General features: G+C 41.8%; 1 protein-coding gene across 7 annotated transcripts in view; it reads left to right on the top strand.

Moving 5' to 3' along the window:
• Positions 1 to 14,012, top strand: part of LOC106599484 (la-related protein 4B) — a 35,000-nt gene extending 20,988 nt beyond the window's left edge. For 4 of the 7 annotated variants that reach the window (XM_045714638.1, XM_045714634.1, XM_014190745.2 and 1 more), the window contains 13 exons: positions 615 to 693; positions 1,360 to 1,496; positions 1,739 to 1,842; positions 3,253 to 3,363; positions 3,633 to 3,686; positions 4,012 to 4,224; positions 4,500 to 4,609; positions 4,855 to 5,127; positions 5,416 to 5,464; positions 5,975 to 6,145; positions 6,370 to 6,533; positions 6,876 to 6,984; positions 7,722 to 14,012. In XM_045714638.1, coding sequence (XP_045570594.1) covers positions 615 to 693; positions 1,360 to 1,496; positions 1,739 to 1,842; positions 3,253 to 3,363; positions 3,633 to 3,686; positions 4,012 to 4,224; positions 4,500 to 4,609; positions 4,855 to 5,127; positions 5,416 to 5,464; positions 5,975 to 6,145; positions 6,370 to 6,533; positions 6,876 to 6,984; positions 7,722 to 8,045 — 1,898 coding nt within the window. In that variant the 3' untranslated portion in view covers positions 8,046 to 14,012. The remainder of the gene's footprint in view (positions 1 to 614; positions 694 to 1,359; positions 1,497 to 1,738; positions 1,843 to 3,252; positions 3,364 to 3,632; positions 3,687 to 4,011; positions 4,225 to 4,499; positions 4,610 to 4,854; positions 5,128 to 5,415; positions 5,465 to 5,974; positions 6,146 to 6,369; positions 6,534 to 6,875; positions 6,985 to 7,721) is intronic. The other 3 variants (XM_045714636.1, XM_045714635.1, XM_045714637.1) reach the window with 3 other exon arrangements.
• The last annotated feature ends 8,545 nt before the right edge of the window (positions 14,013 to 22,557 follow it).

Raw genomic sequence — 22,557 nt, forward strand, 5'->3', positions numbered from 1 at the left:
TACACATTTGTATTGTAACACTGGACAAGCCACCTGATTCAACTAATCATCAAGCCCTCAATGAACTGAATGAGGTCTTTGTCCAGGGCTACAACAGAAATGTGTACTGGTGGGAGTACTGGTGGACCAGGGTTGGGAAGCACTGATTTAGACCACGTAGCACCTCGCACTTGATTGAAAGATGCGCACGGGCACCTGAAAATTACCTTTTCAGTTTGCGGATAATAAAATACTCTGATCATAATCGTATCAGGAAAATTGCCTATATCCGTTACGATACTTTTTTGCCTGAATAGTAGGCACACCCCTCATACAAATGGTATTCAGAATTCACTGCAACATTGTGTTTAGAATATTAGAGATGTACGTTATGCATCAATGATTTTGTTTTGACTTTGTGGAGTTTCCTGTAGAACAGGTATTTTACGGTAATAGCCTACACGGTACTGCGTGTAATGAAATGAATGGTCTCATGTCACTATAGTGCACTACATAGGGATTAAGCTGCCATTTGGGACTTGGCCATTGAGTTGAATGAAATGAATGGTCTCATGTCATGAAAGTGACTGACTGACTGAGTATTGGGTTGTCTGTTCCCCCTGTGTGACGAGCAGGCAGTGAGACCCAGCAGGAGAGCCCTCAGGAGGACCTCCGGGAACACCTCAAGAAGACCCTGGAGTTCTGTCTTTCCCGGTGAGTAACAGCCATACTACATCCTGGCTGTGTCACAAATTACATCTTATTCCCTGTATAATTCCTCCAAAACACAACCCTGCCAAGCCGTACTGCTTCTTGACACAATGTCTACTTAACCCGGAAGCCAGCCGCACCACTGTCGGAGGAAACGCCGTACACCTGGCAACCGTGTCAGCGTGCACTGCGCCTGGCGAACTCGGGAGAGGCAGCTCCACAGGAGTCGCTAGAGCGCGATGGGACAAGAACATCCCTGCCGGCCAAACCCTCCCCTAACTCGGACGACGCTGGGCCAATTGTGTGCCGCCCCATGGGTCTCCTGGTCGCGGCCGGCTGCGACAAGAGCCTGCACACGGACCAGGATCTCTAGTGGCATAGCTAGCACTGTGATGCAGGGCCTTGGACCACTGAGCCACTCGGGAGGCCGGGCTGTAGTTTTTGTTGATGGTGATTTAGTGCTGCCCATGCTAGAATGCAGCCAGTAAAATTTGTTGCTATGATGATGCACAGCGGTCGCATTCTCATTAGTTCTATCTTCTGCCCTTTGTGGAAGGCGTGCTCTAAATGAAAGCTTTATTTCATGCTGTCAAATTCACTTGTGGCTGCTGTGGGAAGGGAGGAGTGACTTAGGCTACAGGGAGTGACTCAACGTTTTTGTCTTCTCAGAGAGAATCTGTCCAGCGACATGTATCTTATCTCGCAGATGGATAGTGACCAATATGTGCCAATCGTGACGGTAGCGAACCTGGACCACGTCAAGAAACTCAGCACGGATGTGGAGTTGATCGTCGATATTCTACGATGTAAGTGACACACTCTTTCTTTTTTGTTGTTGTAGACTAACGTTTACTTATAGTATTTTTTTGTTGACACTAAAGAGACATTGTTGGGAATGGAGGTTTCATTTTACTTAGAATTTGTGTTCTGGATTTCAGTTGTATCAGTTAACCTTGCTCTGTACAACACCAATTCCTAGCTAAATTTACATGGCAATAAGGTTTTCATTTTAATTTCACTGGACTTGTATATTTCCCTGCCTCCATAGCTCTGCCGTTGGTCCAGGTGGATGAGAAGGGGGAGAAGGTGAGACCCAATCAGAACCGCTGCATCGTCATCCTCAGAGAGGTCCCCGAGAGCACTCCCATAGAGGTATGTTCACTGGCTAGCCTCTGGTCAGGGTCCTTAGGGTTCTGTTCAAAAGTAGTGCACTAAATGGGGAATAGGGTGTCGTTTGGGACACAAATTCAGTCTGCTAAAGAAACCATGCATTTAGAATGATTTTATTTTAAACAATGCAATACACTGACAACAAATGTTCAGTGGGTGTTGTGGTCAGTGGGTGCGCTCGCCCCGAGACGCCGGCAAGGCAAAGCCCCGGCCCAAATGGTTTTTCCAACTGCGGGAAAAACCAAGTCCCACCCGACGCCCGGGCGGGCATAGAATTGAGCTACTCTTAACTGTCAGGGCCAGCACACGCATCACAGCGTTAAAGCCAAAGCATAAGTTGTGAAACCAAAACATACAATAATCCCATCCTCACCCCTGATTTGGAGGACCTAAAACATTTATATTGTACATTTGTGCATATTTTTATTCTAACACTCATCTATGCCACAGATCAACCGATCTTTCCCTATAAATCATCGTCATACCATTCTCCCATGGTGTCTCACTAGGGATTGGAACCTTCCCATCTGCAACATTTCTGCCCAAATTGCAAAAAAAAATAGTTTTACCCAAGAGCACAATGATATTTCCTGATGACTGACTGACTGATCCTTCAAATCCCCAGCAATACAGTTTGCCGTTCTAACTGCCCCCTGATAATATGGCATAAGCAACCATGTACTACATTAGACTGTATCCAGTATTGCAGAAAGTGGAACAAAATAACAGGTTTTTAATAAGATATGGTCATTCTAGTACAAGCTCTTATGTGACTACACTATATATGTTTTAACCATGGCATTGTAGGTAATTTCCTGTTTTGAGTGCAAGCACACTACCTAGCCAATCTCTAGCCTAATATTGGCAAAGAGTCGTTTTCCTGGAATTGTTAACGTTTCCTGGAATGGTAAAATGTTATAAAATGCCATGTTATAGACACCGTGTTGTTGGACTTTGAGAAAGTAACGGAACGTTGTTTTGTTAATGTAGTGTTTAGAGGTTTCATCTATTGTGCCTCATGTTCCAGTACCATGTCGTGCAGTGTGACAAATTTAAAGGGTGCCGTTTTTAGCAGTTCAAAACATTTTAATGGTGTTATGGTCAGTTATTTCAGTCTGAACCGCACTCCCTCGGGGGATATTGACTAAATTTGACGTTGATAGGGCCCACTCCTCTCGTATTTTTTGTTTATTACATAGGATAGAGGGAGGTGCTGAAAAAGCAGTTTGCTAGATTCAAACGAATGCTGCAACAATGTGTTCCAGAGGCAGCAGCTTAGACCGCAAAACCACCCTAAGCCACAATTGGGCTCTATTCAGTCGACACCAAGAACTTGTTCACAGTATGGAAGGAGTTTTGACGTTAAGCTTGACATTTGCTCTTGTTTTGCAGGAGGTCGAGGCTCTTTTTAAAGGAGAGAACTTACCTAAATTCATCAATTCTGAGTTTGCCTACAACGACAACTGGTTCATCACCTTTGAATCGGAAGCAGATGCACAACAGGTCCGAAACATTCAAGAACGTTGCACTATTGTATGATTTAGTAATGGTGCATGAAGCAACTTTTTTCCCTAGCATGTCATGTTTTAGGATTGTAGGGCTGGGTCAGTGAAACTGCCATGCTGCCTGCCACGAACTGCCCTGCTATGGGTTTGGTGTACTGTTGCTACCATAGTGTTTCATACTGGCCATGAGCTTACACTCGTGGGTATTAAAAAAAAAAAAAAAAGAATCCTACTCTGTCTGAAGTTTTCATTTGTCCTATTTTCCAGGCATATCAGTATCTTCGTGAAGAAGTGAAAACCTTCCAAGGGAAGCCTATTAAGGTAAGCTAATTAATTAGTGAACTTTAATTAAACTAAAATGAACATGATCCATGAACTGTATACTATACTGTCAATACTGGAGTATTTCCAAGTATGGTGGTTTAGAACCTTTTCCGTCAGCAGAACAACCAAAACGAATGCTTTTACCAGTGGATAACATAATTCAATCTGCAGTTGTTGTATGGGTTCATTTAGTGTTGATGTGACATACCTCAGACAAATTTGGCTTTTTTTAATCAAAATCTTTGTGCACTGCTTTGAAATGCTTTCTTTGCTGAGAAGTTTGAGGAAAAAATATATTTTCTATTCTCAACTCTAATCTCAGGCACGGATAAAGGCGAAGGCAATTGCTATCAACACTTTTATGCCAAAGAATGGCTACCGCCCGGTGGAGGTTCACCCTTACGCTCAGCAGCAACAACGTTACACCTCCTACTACATACCTCCAGTGTACAGCCCTCAGCAGCAGTTCCCCCTCTACAGCCTCATCACTCCACAGGCCTGGTCAGCCACCCACAGCTTCATAGACCCTTCGCTTGTGAGGACAGCAGGCGTGCCCCCACACACAACCTAAAATCTAGTTTAGGGTTGCAAAAATCCAGTAACTTTCCCAAAAGTCTGGTTTTCCCTCCTGATTCTGGGAATCTTCCAACTGGGATTTCTGGGAAACCTGGACATTTTTAGAAAGTTAACTGGGATTTTGCAAACCTACCACCCACAAGGCTACAATACAGACCATTCCTAATTTCACTGTATAATATGCTACTAGAACTCTTGTAAAAGTCAATGATTTTGTGTTTCCTTTTCTAACAGGTTACCCAATTTCACAACACTCAATTTATCAATGGATTTACAACATCCCATAGTTTTAAACCAGCGACGTCTCCTCTTGCTGGTGTTAGGCACTACTCTCCCAGGAATAGGTGGGTACACTGAGACTCACCATCTAATGTAGACAATACCAACCTGTGTCTATTCACAAAGCATCTCACAATAGGAGTGCTGATCTAGGATCAGGTCCCTCCTCGTGGAAATAAGGTCAATCTGATTGTGTATATACAGTATATCAGCACTCCTACTCTTGAGTCTTTGTGAATATGAGCCCAGAATTCTAGATTGCTGTGCTTGTATAGATAGGATCTTTAAATATGATATTGTTTCTTTTCAGGAATCACACTCACAGTAAACCTCACCTGAGGCCCACAATATCCAACATGGACCAGCGCGGCACAGGGCTCCTGGACAGCCCCACCATCTTCAACTTCCCCACGGAGCGAATTCTGAACGGGGGACCGCGGGGTTCCCCCCAAATGACGCGCCTCCCGAGCCAGAACAGAACCAGGTTACCCCCCTCCACCATGACCTACCCCAGGAGAGACATCAGTACTGGTCGGGTGGAGCCTGTCAGCACTGACTACTCACTGGGCATGGGCCGGGGAAGGTAAGGTATCCTCCACTCTGCATGATCATCACCACCATAGACCTCCATAGGCTGTTTCCCAAATGGTACCCTATTTGTTAGTTAGTGCATAACTTTAGTCCCAGGTCCGTAAGGGCTCTGGTCAAAAGTAGTGCACTGAATAGGGTGCTATTTGGGGCGGATTATAGTATTACAACAAAGTGAGCGTGTTGCTCACGTTTTGAATTGTTAAAATCTCTGTTGTGCTAAGTTAGGCTTCAAATAGAATACAATTGTCTGTGAATTTTTCAAATGTTCTCTTTCTTAAAGGACAAATATTTATGGTTCTAGGAAAAAGAGGGACGACAACAAGTTTACAGTAAGTACATGTTTTTTAATTTACCTCCTCTTAGACTAGTCTTTGACTTGGAGAAAGAGCCAACAGTGGTGCTGCTGCAAGCTTTTCAGCCACTGTCATGTTATGACTGAATTTCAATATTGCAGGTCTTTTGTATGTACAGTTGGCTGGCTTTGTGTGTGTCCCAAATTGTACCCTATTCCCTATATGGTACACTAATTTTGACCAGACCCCTATAGGCCCTGGTCAAAAGTAGTGCACTATATAGGCAATAGGGTGCCATTTGGGATGCAGTCTTGACTCTGTGACAGACTATGTTTGATGCTGTTCTGTTGTATAGAGAGTGGCTACCCAGTCTGACGGTGTTTGATGCTGTTCTGTTGTATAGAGAGTGGCTACCCAGTCTGACGGTGTTTGATGCTGTTCTGTTGTATAGAGAGTGGCTACCCAGTCTGACGGTGTTTGATGCTGTTCTGTTGTATAGAGAGTGGCTAACAGTCTGACGGTGTTTGATGCTGTTCTGTTGTATAGAGAGTGGCTAACCAGTTGCCACCCCCTCCTCAGAAGCCCCCGTCCCCCAGCTTTGAGCTGGGGCTCTCCAGCTTCCCCCCTCTGCCTGGGGCTGCAGGCCACCTCAAAACCCCTGACGACCTGTTTGAGAACAGACTGGCCAGCATGGTAATAGGAGCCACAAAGGACAGGGTCAGTATCTACCAACACAAGCTCTCATCTCCAGGCCACCGTACTCTGTGTCCCCCAAATGGCACCCTTTTCCATATATAGTGCACTACTTTTGACCAGGGAATATGGTGCCAATTGGGACTCAGCCAAGCTCATCTCCAAGCCACCATACTCAATCACTCAGCTCAACATTTCAGCTTTGCCGTTAGTAGTATTGTTTTTCATGTCTTTTTGTATCGTTCCAGAATGTAAGCGTTGATGCCAGCTCTGCAGGCGCCCTCCCCTCAGGAGGACCCAAGGACCCACTAAGGACGGTCACTTCTCCACAGCCCCCGAACATCCAGCCCACTGCTCCCCTGAACCCAGGACCAGCCGCTGGCCCTGTCCATGTTCCCTCCCAACCTGCAGAGTGAGTGTAGGACATGTTTTCCCTTCATGTAACACTTTGGATCCAACCCCCCCACACACACACACACAAACAGACACAAACTATTTCCATCAAAATGTGTAAGCGTACCCCCACTAACGCCGTGATTTGTATAGAAAAACAGAACAGTGTGCTTTACATCTCATACTCATCTTTTGCCTCACTCTTGTCTCACCATTTACTTGTCAGTGTGTCTCATTTGATAACGTGGAACACCATAGTTGTTGATGTCAACTGAATTTGTGTAGAGAGAGAGAACATAGCTGACTTAGAAGCATTTCATGTCATTCACATCATTGTGTGAAATAAATGTTTGTTTTTCAGGGAAGTGAAGGTTCCGGAGGTGAATCAGGAGACTCAGGTCTCTATGGAGCGCATCACTACCGCTCTGTACACCGCTAGCAAATCTGTTCAAGTCAATGGTACTGCTACAGTAAGTAAGCTGTCTAAAGCATTTTAAACATAATCAGGTCCATTTTCCATATTATTAGCTGATAAAGATTTTTTGATAGTCATAGATACAGGTAACTGCCCAAATACAGGAAACTGCAACATAAAGTGTCTTAATAGGGAGGTGGGCCACCACGAGCCAAAACGGCTTCAATGCACCTTGGCATAGATTCTTCAAGTGTCTGGAACTCTATTGGAGGGATGCGACACCATTCTTCCACAATAAATTCCATAATTTAGTGTTTTGTTGATGGTGGAAAAGGTGGTCTTCGGCACTGGTCCAGAATCTCCCGTAAGTGTTTAATTGGGTCGAGATCTGGTGACTGAGACGGCCATGGCATATGGTTTACATCGTTTTCATGCTCATCTAACCATTGTGACCACTCGTGCCCTGTGGATGGGTGCATTGTCATCCTATGGGGCATAGCCATGGTAGCCAAAATAATGACCTGCCCAGTATTTTTATACATGACCCTAAGCATGATGGGATGTTAATTGCTTAATTAACTCAGGAACCACAGTTGTACGGAAGAACCTGCTTTTAAAATACTTTTTATCTCTCATTTACTCAAGCGTTTCCATTATTTTGGCAGTTACATGTAAATGCTGATTTGTGGTCGGTAATAATCATGTTTTCTGGACTTGAATGTGTGTCAAACCAGTGGGCATAGTCAATGTCCTATGAAATGAATCACCTACAAGTATGTGTTTTGTGGTTAGGAACTGCGAAAGCCCTCTTACGCTGAGATCTGCCAGAGGATTAAAGACCACGCTCCGACACTACAGGCCCCTAAAGAGGCCAAACCAGCCAGCAGCGCTGCCTCCGCAGGAGACGAGAGGAAGTGCAATGATGCAGCCCCAGGGGACAGGGGTGAGCCAAAGGTCCCCCAAGAGACATACCCATGCTCCTCCAAGTCTGCCACCCTCGGCAGACCCCGAGAGGTCCGGAGACCGACCGGACGGTGGCCTTCACCAACCCCCCACCACCCAGGGAAGGGTGCCAGCAGCAAAGATCTCAACACTCCCCCAAAGTCCCCGCAGTAACCCCCCCACTGCAATCAAGTCAATTTCAAAACAAAAACGTGAGAGTGAAAGAAATCTGAAAAAGTCAGGGCTATTCAAATACAACCTATTCCAAAATCACCAGTCATTCATAGCATAGAGAGGACGCCTTTCTGGATCAGGGCTTTCAGACAATAGCACTTTAGTGTGCATATAGAGCACCATTAATCATTTTTACTTATTTATTTTTGGAGGGTTTATTATTTTTCATTTTTTATTTTTTGTTATTTAGTGTCAGTCTGAAAACGTACTCCTGTTCAGATTAGTGGGATAAATTCATATGTCCAAAGTATTGTGAGATCATCAGTGGAAGCCAACAACGGGTGAATGAAAGGAAGCAGATGAGGAACAGAGTAGCTGTTGCCATGTCATTCGTTGTGACTGTGAGGGGGTGTCTATGTCTTGTATGCAGTCCTGTTAAGTGGTGATGTGATTCCATTGCAGGGTGTGATGATCACCATATCAGTCAGACAAGATGTATGTGTCCCAAATGGCACCCTATTCCCTATGTAGTGCACTACTTTCAATCAAAAGTAGTGCACTACATATGCAATAAGGTGCCATTAGGGACGCATCTATGATGTGTTTTACATATTTGTGTTCATATTCAAGGTCAACTAGTCCAGTCTCATTTTACGGACTTAACTGAAATCCTCAGAAGACTTACTTCTTGAGGGACTTCACCACCGGTGTCATTTATCAAAACTAGATGACCTTTTTGCCAAAATGGATCACTTTATCTTGTTAGAACACCAGCTTTTGAGGAGAATACGTTTATTTGCATACTGGTTTTGATCGTTGGGACAAGTACTACTTGTTGTGTGCTGGTGGTTTTGAGAGCGCCTTAGACTTTCTTTATCTGGTATTTCTTGTGGTAAAGAATTACATTTAGTCGTTTTCTGTTGCCCAGTGCAGGAGTCTGTTTCCTAGCTGTGTAAAGCACATTGCTAGTTAGTCCTCGTAGAGAGCCACTATCAGGGTCAGTAGAAATCTACATGTATTTTGATCTTGGAAAAAGCAGATGAGGGTCGTTCCAGCAATTCGGTGCCTTTTGAGTTGTGTAACTTGGTCCAATTTAATTTCTTCACTTTATTTTAACTTTCTGTCATAAAGAGCACGTAAAACTGAATTAACACATTTTCCCATCTCAACGTTAAATAAAAAATTACTATAGTAAGTGACAAAATAAGTAACAGGGTTGACTGTCGCAGGGTTGGCAATTTTTCATCTTAGATCAGCCGTGAATCCCATATTGAAAGGTGGAATGGAAGCTTGTGTGTAACAGGGAGTGGCAATTGGTTGCCACCTTCAAACATGTTTAAGTTAACATTTCTAGCCTGTCTATCTATGGGTAACAAGGTTGACGTGTTATGCTTGACTCGCTCAGTTTTCTACCACAAACACAAGAAAATGGCAAGAGTTGAACCATGATTTGACTAGATGTTCATGTTTCTTTTGAAAAAAAAATATTTAAAAAGGAATAGTTTTTACTGTATTAAAATGATAGTTCACGTAACAGGGTTGACCTTTAAATTGAGGGACACAAAAATCACAAATAAAAAATCTTCAGATATGACTGTCAAAGCAACAAATGAACTAGCCAATGATAGGTTAAAATATTCCTAGAAGTCACAGAGGGATTTTGAATTTAGGCACTCTAACAAGTCTTCATTCATATAAAGAATTTGATTTATTGAATTCCCATGTGGTCTGTATTAAAGGGCATTTAAGTTAATATAACACACTTTCAAAATGCAATATTGATGCACCATTTATACTTTAAATATCAAAGGGGTCCGAAAGTTAATCATTTCGTGGAACGACACACATGGTGTCGATTGGTGCCTCTTGGAGACTATTTTCTTTCTTTACTATTATGCTGTGAAACAAGCATGTCAGACTAGGTCAGCGGGCACATACGTTGGCAATGGATAGGCTACAGTGGAGGATGACTCATAATAATGGCTGGAACGGGGCAAATGGAATCAAACACTTAGAAACCATGTGTTTTGATGTATTTGACACCGTTCCACTCCAGCCATTAACACCAGCCCGTTCTCCCCAATGAAGGTGCCACCAACCTCCTGTACTCAGCTACTAGGAGTCGGCAGTAGGGTTTTGGCAGGGTGTAGTGACTTCATTCAAACAGTGGGATGTTTTATTTTAGATAGCTATGGTGCTAGCTAGAGGATGAACCTGGAACTTGCTACTTCAAATAATCTGGTACTGTACTTAGATAATAATACTTGATACATGTTGTCAACTAAACTTTGCACTTTGTTTTGTTTCTGGATTAATTAAGAAATCCATATTTTACCTACATACAGAAGCAAAGGGGAGCCTAACATGTAAAGACAGATATGGAAAAGTCTGATGGTCACATAAGTAAGCCCTTTACAATTTCAGCTATACAACCAATAGATTTTCCCCCTAAAGAATGAACTGTCTTCTTGCCATTTGACTTGTGCATTATTATTATGTTGTGACAGGATGATCAGCTTTCAGAATCTCTCAAATGTTGACTAATTGTATTAACCTCTATGCGGATAAATTCACACACGAGTTCAACTTTTTTGTTTACTGCCATGTAAATGCCTACAAGACATACTTCCGTGCATGCTGAGAATAACAACTTTAGTCTTGGTATAGATAGTAATTTTATTTTGTGCACACAACCTATGGAGTCCCACTAATTTGATTGTTTTGCTTTTGAGGCAGTCATTTGTGAAAGCACTGGTGCGTGGTGTTTTTTGAAGCCGTTTCCACTTATTCAGTATTACAGTAGTTAATTGTAATGTGGGTGTACACCTTAGAGAATGTGTACACCTGGTGGCTCATGGGAAAATTAAGTGGAATTGGTTAAAAGGAAGAAGTATCATATTCTTTCCACTACAAATGTTATATTTGAAGGTAAACCATGAGGCAGCCATTTTAGAAATAAGGTATTGCTTTATTCATTGGGTGACAGTCAAAAGAGTAGTAAACTGGACCCTGTGAGAATGCAGTGAATGAATGACCTTTGACCTGTTTGCATACTGTGAACCTGAGCAGCTTATAGATGAGTCCTTTCAGTTTGGGCAAGAAAATGTTGGGCAGAGGGGGCAGCACTCTTGGTTCATTCCAACTCCTTCCCCCCTCACATACAATAGAAGTGCCCCTGTTCACTGCAGGACTTCACTCAATATTTATTTTTGGCATGCTTTTTCTCTTTTTAGAATGCCTTCTGTAGATTTCTCCTGGCTCTCCATACAAAAAACATATAGCTTCCAAATTCCCCTCTGTACTCTGCATAAATGTATAAGTAGAAAAAAATAACTCATGCATAAGGTGAATTGTGCACTTCTTTAGTGTCTCATTGACGTCTTCCTGCAACAAGGAGTTGAATACTCTGCATAGATCAGAGGACTCATTTTGGAGAGGAGACATTGCTTAGTCACAGAATGGCCTGTACTGATAGTCATTGCTGCTTTTGATTTTGATGCTTTTGATTTTGGTTTGCAAAAACATTATTTAGAATTTGATTTTGAAAGACTGGGATGCACTTGGGTGGACAGTCTTTAAATTGCAGAGTTCTTTTTCATTTTATTTATTTAAAAAAAATTCTGAGCGGGTATAAAAGACATGATGCACCATATCTGCTTATTTATAAACCAATGCTGTTTATTCCATGAGAGATCATAAAAATGTTTATTTTTAAGAAGAAATATACGATATACAACTGTATATTTTCCATCCAGTGTTTGAAAAACTTGAATTTTATTTAAACTTGAAAATGACTTTGCCTTAACTTTTATATGAGACAATGTAGAGTTTATTTCTTTTCAAACCCCAATGTTACTAAGGGTAACGCATCTAAATGTTTAGTCATACCAAACATCACAAGTCTTACTAGGTCTTAAAGTACAAATCTAGCAGCATTTCTTTTGGGGGGGGTTGTAAAATTGTAAGAAAATAATCTAATTTGATTAACCTTGTTTCTACTTCCTATTTTCAGTTTGTTTTGGGGAAATATAAATCCTGTAAATGCTAAATAGTAAATACTGTATCAAATATGTGCACTTTGAAGTGTGTGCTTTGCTTGTACAATTGTAAATAATCTGAAACATATAGAGGTACCTTAAAATGATTTAAAAAATATATATTGATCTTGTTGAAATATTAATGTCGCTTTTTGAGCTGGATGTAGGATAAAAACAAAATGTTGTGATTTGAATTTGAATATTTTTTTTATATATTTTCTTCTATTGTTCTGGTGTGCAGAATTGCGTCTCCCTCACTTTGCGACAGGGAAGGTTGTCTGATTGTAACTTTTTAAATGTCATTCTCATTCCATGTCCTTGTTGTGTTTTTCAACCCCTGGTAGACAATGTTTTCTGTTGGCCAGCCTCTTCACTGTGCACAGTGAGAAAAGGGAAGAACCTACCTGTCGTACAAACACACATCCTTAAATGAAAGCACAGTCAGTACTATTCTCTGACAGACTGTGCTGATAGCAGTCTGTGTGATTTAGCCCATACAATAATTCTTTATCACAGTAAAGCACATTTTTTAAGCACAGGAACATCAAATCTTTCACACACAACCAATTTCAATTCCATAGCAGCATACTGTATAATTGTACCAGACAAAAACCTTTCATGTTTGGAGTGAAGGTGATTTAAGAATTGTTGATATTCTGTTTTGTTTTTTTCTTTTTGAAGGTTTGTTTTTCATGAAGATGTACGTCAACTGAACTTTCGTAGCCCCCAGAACTAAACTTTACAAATAAAAATTCCTTTGGTAGGCTTTACCAGTGTTTAGACTCAAGTATAATAGTGTAGATATTTGTACACATATTTCAGCAAGAAATTTAGTTTTCTGGCACATACTGTATAACATATACTGTGCATTGTCTTTTTATCAGTTGATCACACGTGGACTGCATTTAACTGTGCCATTACTTCGTTTCAACCTGGCAGTTTGTTTGACTTGTACTTTAAACACTTGACATTATATTTGTTACTGAGGAAGTGTAGCTGGTCTGGAAACTATATAACTGGGAATAATTATCTGATACCACTGACATTAGACAAAGTACTCATAGCAACCCGCATCTGATCTGGCTAATGAAGTCGAGTTATGTACATTTTAAGCTAGTCTATGCTAGTAGGCCTTTCTAATGCAAAATGCTAATACTGTTGTCTTTGCAGATTGGGTATTGATATGTTGTCGGGCTGGGCACTGAGTTTGTATGAGAAAGTGTTTGTTTGCGAGAAGTTAACTGAACACGAATGCAAAATTGACTGACGGTTGAAGTAAAGTAAACCAAAGGGTGATTAGCCAGCCAGGTGTGTGCAGCAGGATCTGAAAATGATTCTGTTATTGGTTTCTCTCTCCTGAAGATGATGGCACTGCTTACAGTACGAAGGTGTTTAACTTTTTTTTTTCTTTTGCGCGCACTACTAAAGCCCTGTTGTAATGTTTGGGCTGTTGTGTTACTGTGCACAGACAGTGTCTCTCATATCAAGCGGTCTCGTTCTCCCTGCCCAGGTGTCTTCTTTCTGTTACGTCTCACCAGTTTGATAGTGCCATGTATTTTTTGCAAAGGTTGCAGCTTGTTGTAAATTGACTGTGTAAAGTGATGTTACAATGCACCAACTGACTGGAATGAGACTAACCAATTGTCTCACTATCAAATCACTGTGTTCAATTAACTCATTTTTACGCTAACAGCAGTGGACAATCGATGATTTGATGAGGAGAATACTCTAACGGTAACAGTTGTTCATCGAGGTTTCTTTGAGAGGGCTTTTGATTTTTGTCTTAACCTTTCTTCCATTTAAGACTGGAATCAAGTGTACATGTCAACTATTGATAATTTAAGTTACTCTTGTGTCATGATGTAAAACTGTCTAATTTGGAGAGGGAAAAAAGTAGTTTATTGAAAAATAAAGATTTAGGCACTGTTAATGAGTTGTCTCGTGATTGTGGTACACACAATCTGGGGGTTGGTCCAGAAAGCAGGATGAATGAGTGAGTTAGCCAGCTAACTGTCATAAATATTGTGTATAAAACATTAGGGCATCAACTGACCAGGTGTCTTTCCATTACGTAGACTGACCAGGTGAATCCAGGTGATGGCTATGATCCCTTGATGTCACTTAAATCCACTTCAATCACTGTGTATGAAGGGGAGTAGATGAGTTAAAGAAGGATTTTGAAGTCTTGGGACATGGATTGTGTATGTGTGCCATTCAAAGGGTGAATGGGCAAGACAAAATATTTAAGTGGTTTTTGAACGGGGTATGGTAGTAGGTGCCAGTTTGAGTGTATCAAGAATGGTCCACCACCCAAAGGACATCCAGCCAACTTGACACAACTGGGAAGCATTGGAGTCAACATGGGCCAGCATCCCTATGGAACGCTTTTGACACCTTGTAGAGTCCATGCCCCGACGAATTGAGGCTGTTCTGAGGGCAGAAGGGGGTGCAACTCAACATTTGTAAGTGTTCCAAATATTTTGCATACTATGTAGACTTGAAGCGGTATAATTGACTTAACAACCAAAGACCCATATCAAAGTTAATATTTCTAAATGAACTAGGAAATAAAGGCATATGACTGTCAGCTACGTAGCTGCCTAAATGAATCCTGCTTTCTGGGACACCCCACAGCTTCTCTATTTTCTAATGCTAGATTTGCTTTCTTGCAGAAATTGCCTGGAATCCTGTTTTCTACCAGGGTTGGTTGTTTTTGGCCATCCCATTCAAACTACACATGTTATAATGCTATGAGCCATTGTCCAAAAATAGAAAGGTGTTTCAGAAGTTCCTTTGTCTGTTTTTTCAGCAGGCAAGTTAACACACACAAAGCCATTGTCCATCCACCACATCATATCCAATCCTACGGGATGCTGTTCTGTATTTTCATGCAAAATACTAGCCACAAGGTGGCAACATATTCACACAAGGACATCTTGGAGGATTTGTTCCACAGCACACCACAATCCTATTAGGGTAAGCCAGTGTATCACTCCCCACACAAAACCATAGGCTTCTTCAAACATCTCATGGGCCCACAGTTTGATTTGATCCGATTGTCTTGCAGCTGCAGCCATTTTGTTAACAAGTAGACCTGTTTATAAGCAATTTGTAACCCCTCTATAAAAAAGACTTCTCCAGTGGTAGGCCTTCTATTCAAGCACATGTTCCTCCCGCTCCGTTTCCCATGTCATGGCTGTTTTGCATTTTATGGATAAGTCCCGAATGGCACCCAATTTCCTATATAGTGCACTATTTTTGAGCCCCCACCATAGGTCTCTGGCCAAAAGTAGTGCACTATAGTGCTTCTCGAAAGTATTCAGACCCACATTTTGTTACATTACAGCCTTTTTCTAACATTTTATTAAATGTTTTTCCCCCCCATCAATCTGCACACAATAACCCATAATGACAAAGTAATAACAGGTTTTTAGAAATGTTCGTAAATATTAAAAAACGAAAGTATCGCATTTATCGAAGTATTCAGACCCTTTTACTCTCTGTACTTTGTTGAAGCACCTTTTGGCAGCGATTACAACCTTGAGTCTTCTTGGGTATGATGCTACAAGCTTGGCACATCTTTATTTGGGGAGTTTCTCGCATTCTTCTCTGCAGATCTTCTCAAGCTCTGTCAGGTTGGACGGGGAGCGTCGCTGCACAGCCATTTTCAGGTCTCTCCAGAGATATTAGATTGGTTTCAAGTCCGGACTCTGGCTGGGCCACTCAAGGACATTCAGAGACTTGTCCCGAAGTCACTCCTGCGTTGTCTTGGCTGTGGGCTTAGGGTCGTTGTCCTGTTGGAAGGTGAACCTTCGCCCCCAGTCTGAGGTCCTGAGTGCTCTGGAGCAGGTTTTCATCAAGGATCTCTTTGTACTTTGCTCTGTTCATCTTTCCCTTGATCCTGACTAGTCTCCCAGTCCCTGCCACTGAAAAACATTCGCATAGCATGATGCTGCCACCATGCTTCACTGTAGAGATGGTGCCAGGTTTCTTCCAGATGTGATGCTTGGCATTCAGGACAAAGAGTTCAATCTTGGTTTCATCAGACAAGAGAATCTTGTTTCTCAGGAGAGAGTCTAGTTGCCTTTTGACAAACTCCAAGTGGGCTGTCGTGTGCCTTTTACTGAGGAGTGGCTTCCGTCTGGCCACTACCATAAATGCCTGATTGGTGGAGTGCTTCAGAGATGGTTGTCCTTCTGGAAGGTTCACCCATCTCCACAGAGGAACTCTGACGCTTTGTCAGAGTGACCATTGGGTTCTTGTTCACCCCCCTGACCAAGGCCCTTCTCCCCGATTGCTCAGTTTGGCCTGGTTTTGGCTCTGACATGCACTGTCAACTGTGGACCTTTTATTTAGATGTGTGTGCCTTTCCAAATCATGTCCAATCAATTGAATTTACCACAGGTGAACTCCAATCAAGTTGCAGAAACATTTTAAGGATGATCAATGAAAACAGGATGCACCTGAGCTCAATTTCGAGTCTCATAAAAAAAGTCTGAATACTTATGTAAATAAGGTATTTCTGTTTTTTTTATGTTAATAGATGAGCGAACATTTCTAGATACCCGTTTTAGCTTAGTCATTATGGGGTAGTGTGGTGTGTGTGTGTGTGTGTGTAGATTGCTGAGGATTTTTTAAATTTAATACATTTTAGAACAAGGCTGTAACAATGTAGAAAAAGTCAACGGGTCTGAATACTTTCCAAATTAATAGTGTACCATTTTGGGATGGGCCTTGGTCTGTTTCCTATTAAAGTGCAGCTGCTGAGAGATCAGCATAAAGATGTGGGCTTACAGTTTGTTTTCTTTACACAATGTTTGCATTACAACGTTCTTTACAAAAATGTATATGGAACATGATAAGTCAGATTTAGAAATGACCCCCGGCCTGCCCCATACATGCACCGACCCACCCCTCAAAAACAGTCCATTGGCCTTTCCACTCCTTTCCCCCTTTGAGTATTCTTGCTGTGTGGGTAGGTAAGCTCATTTTACTGCACATGCACTTTTCATGTTGACAGTTTGTGTATGGCCATTTTAGCACCATCGTAATTGGTCAGCTGGCTCAGACAGGCTCGATCCTGGCCATCTGTCTTAATGTGTACAGGCATATTGGGACATGCATACCTTCCCTGCCTCCTCCAGAGGAGGCTGGAGAGCATGGGACTTGGACTAGGCAGCCTATTCATCAGAAGAATCCTGTGTGTGGCAAAGAAACAGGATCGGGGGTGGCGTTATAAGATGGTAGCATTCACAAGAGCGAGTGTGGTAATGTAGGCCTAATGTAATCTGGTGCATTCTAGCTCTTTGCAAGTCCTGGGCGTGACCGTGTTCAGCCATGAGACAAAAAGTCTGGAATCTGAATTTATGCATTGAAAGGGCCAGAGGCTTATTGTTATCTCTAATGATGAGGGACACTGTCAATGCAATGCTCTAAATGTGTCAGGTTTGAAAGTTCACCTGTGGAGAAATATACAAATCAAATTGTATTTGTCACATGCTTCGTCAACAACAGGTGTTGACTAACAGTGAAATGCTTAATTACAAGCCGTTCCAAACAATGCAGAGAAATAATAGAAAAATAATAACACAAGGAATAAATTCACGAGTAACAATAACTTGGCTATATACACAGGGTACCAGTACCGATTCAGTGCAGTGGTACGAGGTAATTGATGTAGACATGTACATATAGGTAGGGATAAAGTGACTAGGCAACAGAATCGATAGTAAACAGCAGTGACAAAGTTAGGGAAAAAAGGGTCAATGCAGATATTCAGGGTCGGTATTGGTTAATTATTTAACTATTTAGCTTGGGGGTAGAAGCTGTTCAGGGTCCTGTCGATTCCAGACTTGGTGCATCTGTACCGCTTGGCGGGCGGTGGCAGAGAGAACAGTCTGACTTGGGTGGTTGGAGTCTTTGACAATTTTTAGTGCCTTCCTCTGACACCGCCTGGTATGGAGGTCCTGGATGGCAGGGAGCTCGGCCCCAGTGAAGTACTGGGCTGTACGGACTACCCGCTGTAGCGCCTTGCGGTCGGATGCCAAGCAGTTGCCATACCAGGCAGTGATGCAGCCAGTCAAGATGCTGTTAATGCTATAGAAAACAAATTAGGATCTGAGGGCCCATGCAAAATCTTTTCAGCCGGGGGAAAAGGCGTTGTCATGACCTCGTCATGGCTGTGTTGATGTGTATGGACCTGTGGTGTGGACACCGAGGAACTTAAAGCTCTCGACCTGGTCCACAACAGCTTTGTTAATGTGGGCGTGCTCGGACCTCCTTTTATTGTAGTCCACAATCAGCTCCTTTTGTCTTTATGACGTTGAAGGAGAAGTTGTCCTGGCACCACACTGCCAGGTCTCTGACCACCTCCCTGTAGGCTGTCTCATCATTGGTGATCAGGCCTATCACCGTTGTCAACTGCAAACTTAAATGATGGTGTTGGAGTCGTGCGCAACCACGCAGTTGTGGGTGAACAGGGAGTACAGGAGGGAACTAATGCTCCTCAGGTTACACTTTGAGCTGGAGGTGAAATATTGTACATCTCTGAAAGCAGACATTGTGCACCAGAGAACGTGAGAGGGCAGTGAGAAGACAGGGAACGTGACAGTCATACCCCACCCCGTGTCCAGCAACATTACTTGGCAATATTGCCTAAAAGAAATTGCCAGTGTACATTACATGTAGGCTTAACTAACTGCAATGCCATCGTGTGACTCTACTATTTTCATGTATGGTATTCATAAATGCATGAATACGGTCATTCTACGAAAACGGTGCCTTTCCTGTCCCCCGCCTTAACCACCAGGAAAAATGTCAGATAATGACAGTTTTTCTGTTGTAATCCTTAAATCTGTTGGTGCACCCATTCGTCAATCTAAGTAACGTAAGAAAAGAATCCCCATCAAAATCCATTAGTTTAAGCTACAGCGGTGTTTGTCAGACCATGAGACATCCTGGAAAAATCTGTCTTTTCACAAAAACGTCTGTACCATCTGAACGGTCTGAAGGTAACCCATACAAACAAATGGAAGTACGGAGGTAGTTTTGTGGCCCAAAACACATGGGGTTAAATATGTGTAAAAACAAAAAATGTACACTACCGTTCAAAAGTTTGGGGTCTCTTAGAAATGTCCTCGTTTTTGAAAGAAAAGCACATGTTTTTTGTCCATTTTAAAATAACATCAAATTGATCAGAAATACAGTTTAGACATTGCTAATGTTGTAAATGACTATTGTAGCTGGAAACAGCAGATTTTTTTAATGGAATATCTACGTAGGCATACAGAGGCCCATTTATCAGCAACCATCACTCCTGTGTTCCAATGGCACGTTGTGTTTGCTAATCAAACTTTATCATTTTTGAAAGACTAATTGATAATTAGAAAACCCTTTTGCAGTTGTTAGCACAGCTGAAAACTGTTCGGAATAAGGAAGCAATAAAACTGGCCTTCTTTAGACTAGTTGAGTATCTGGAACATCAGCATTTGTGGGTTCGATTACACGCTCAAAATGGCCAGAAACAAAGAACTTTCTTTTGAAACTCGTCAGTCTCTTTTTGTTCTGAGAAATTAAGGCTATCCCATGCAAGAAATTGCCAAGAAACTGCCAAGAAACTGAAGACTTTGTACAACGCTGTGTACTACTCCCTTCACAGAACAGCGCAAACTGGCTCTAACCAGAATAGAAAAGTGGGAGGCCCCGGTGCACAACGGCGCAAGAGGACAAGTACATTAGTGTCTAGTTTGAGAAACAGAGGCCTCACAAGTCCTCAACTGGCAGCTTCATTAAATAGTACCTGCCAAACACCAGTCTCAATGTCAACAGTGAAGAGGCGACTCTGGGATGCTGGCCTTCTAGGCAGAGTTCCTCTATCCAGTGTCTGTGTTATTTTGCCTGTCTAAATCTTTTTATTGGCCAGTCTGAGATATGGCCAGCATCCCGGAGTCACCTCTTCACTGCTGATGTTGAGACTGGTGTCTTGCGTGTACTATTTAATGAAGCTGCCAGTTGAGGACTTGTGAGGAGTCTGTTTCAAAAACTGGACACTCTAATGTATTTGACCTCTTCCTCAGTTGTGCAACGGGGCCTCCCACTCCTCTTTCTATTCTGGTTAGAGACAGTTTGCGTTGTTCTGTGAAGGGAGTAGTACACAGCGTTGTACGAGATCTTCAGTTTCTTGGCAATTTCTTGCATGGATTCGCCTTCATTTCTCAGAACAAGAAGAGACTGACGAGTTTCAGAAGAAAGTTCTTTGTTTCTGGCCATTTTGAGCCTGTAATCGAACCCACAAATGCTGATGCTCCAGATACCCAACTAGTCTAAAGAAGGCCAGTTTTTTTGGGGTTCTGTAATCAGAACAACCATTTTGAGTTGTGCTAACATAGTTGCAAAAGGGTTTTCTAATGATCAATTAGCCTTTTAAAATGATAATCTTGGATTAGCTAACACAATGTGCCATTGGAACACAGGAGTGATAGTTGCTGATAATGGGCCTCTGTATGCCCATGTAATTATTCCATATAAAATCTGCTGTTTACAGCTACAAGTCATTTACAACATTAACGATGTCGACACTGTATTTCTGATCAATTTTATGTTATTTTAATGGACAAAAATTGTGCTTTTATTTAAAAAACAAGGACATTTCTAAGTGCCCAAACTTTTGAATGGTAGTGTATAAATTTCTTGAGCTTTCTTATATCTCCTAGATATAGGACAGACACTTCAAAACCTTATGACTTATTAATGAAAGTGTTATTGTGTTTCTATGGGCTATAGTAGTAAGAGTCAAATTCAATATTTTGTCATCTTTTTTGGGGATACCTAAAGGGGTCCAAAAATTCTAAATCCAATAGCTAAATGATATGACCATCTTAGAACAATTCCATATGTTAGCTTAGTACTAAAACATATAAAAGACAGTTATATTGCAAACGTTTTCTATATTGAGATATATACAGTTGAAGTCGGAAGTTTACATACATACACACAGGTTGGAGTCATTAAAACTCATTTTTCAACCACTCCACAAATTTCTTGTTAAAAAAACTATAGTTTTGGCAAGTCGGTTAGGACATCTACTTTGTGCATGACGGAAGTAATTTTTCCAACAATTGTTGACAGTCAGATTATTTCACTTATAATTCACAATTCCAGTGGGTCAGAGGTTTACTTACACTAAGTTGACTGTGCCTTTAAATAGCCTGGAATATTCCATAAAATGATGTCATGGCTTTAGAAGCTTCTGATAGGCTAATTGACATCATTTGAGTCAATTGGAGGTATACCTGTGGATGTATTTCAAGACCTACCTTCAAACTCAGTGCCTCTTTGCTTGACATCCTGGGAAAATCAAAAGAAATCAGCCAAGACCTCAGAAAAAAAACTGTAGACCTCCACAAGTCTGGTTCATCCTTGGGAGCAATGTCCAAACACCTGAAGGTACCACTATCTTCTGTACAAACAATAGTACGCAAGTATTAACCCCAATGGACCACGCAGCCGTCATACCGCTCAGGAAGGAGACACGTTCTGTCTCCTAGAGATGAACGTACTTTGGTGCGATAAGTGCAAATCAATCCCAGAACAACAGCAAAGGACCTTGTGAAGATGCTGGAGGAAATGGGTACTAAAGTATCTATATCCACAGTAAAAGAGGTCGACATAACCTGAAAGACTGCTCAGCAAGGAAGAAGCCACTGCTCCAAAACCGCTATAAAAAAGCCAGACTATGGTTTGCGACTGCACATGGGAACAAAGATTGTACTTTTTGGAGAAATGTCCTCTGGTCTGATGAAACAAAAATAGAACTGTTTTGCCATAATGGCCATCATTATGTTTGGAGGAAAAAGGGGGAGGCTTACAAGCCGAAGAATACCATCCCAACAGTGAAGCACGGGGGTGGCAGCATCATGTTGTGGGGGTGTTTTGCTGCAGGAGGGACTGGTGCACTTCACGAAATAGATGGCACCATGAGGAAAGAAAATAATGTGGATATATTGAAGCAACATCTCAAGACATCAGTCAGGAAGTTAAAGCTTGGTCGCAAATGGGTCTTCCAAATGGACAATGACCCCAAGCATACTTCCAAAGTTGTGGCAAAATGGCTTAAGGACAACAAAGTCAAGGAATTGGAGTGGCCATCACAAAGCCCCGACCTCAATAACATAGAACATTTGTGGGCAGAACTGAAAAAGCGTGTGCAATTAAGGGAGGCCTACAAACCCTGACTCAGTTACACCAGCTCTGTCAGGAGGAATGGGCCAAAATTCACCCAACTTATTGTGGGAAGCTTGTGGAAGGCTACCCAAAATGTTTGACCCAAGTTAAACAATTTTAAAGGCAATGCTACCAAATACTAATTCAGTGTTTGTAAACTTCTGACCCACTGGGAATGTGATGAAAAGAAATAGAAGCTGAAATAAATTATTCTCTCTACTATTATTCTAACATTTCAAATTCTTAAAATAAAG

Source organism: Salmo salar, chromosome ssa03 (assembly GCF_905237065.1).
Source record: "Salmo salar chromosome ssa03, Ssal_v3.1, whole genome shotgun sequence".
NCBI classification, from domain to species: domain Eukaryota; kingdom Metazoa; phylum Chordata; class Actinopteri; order Salmoniformes; family Salmonidae; genus Salmo; species Salmo salar.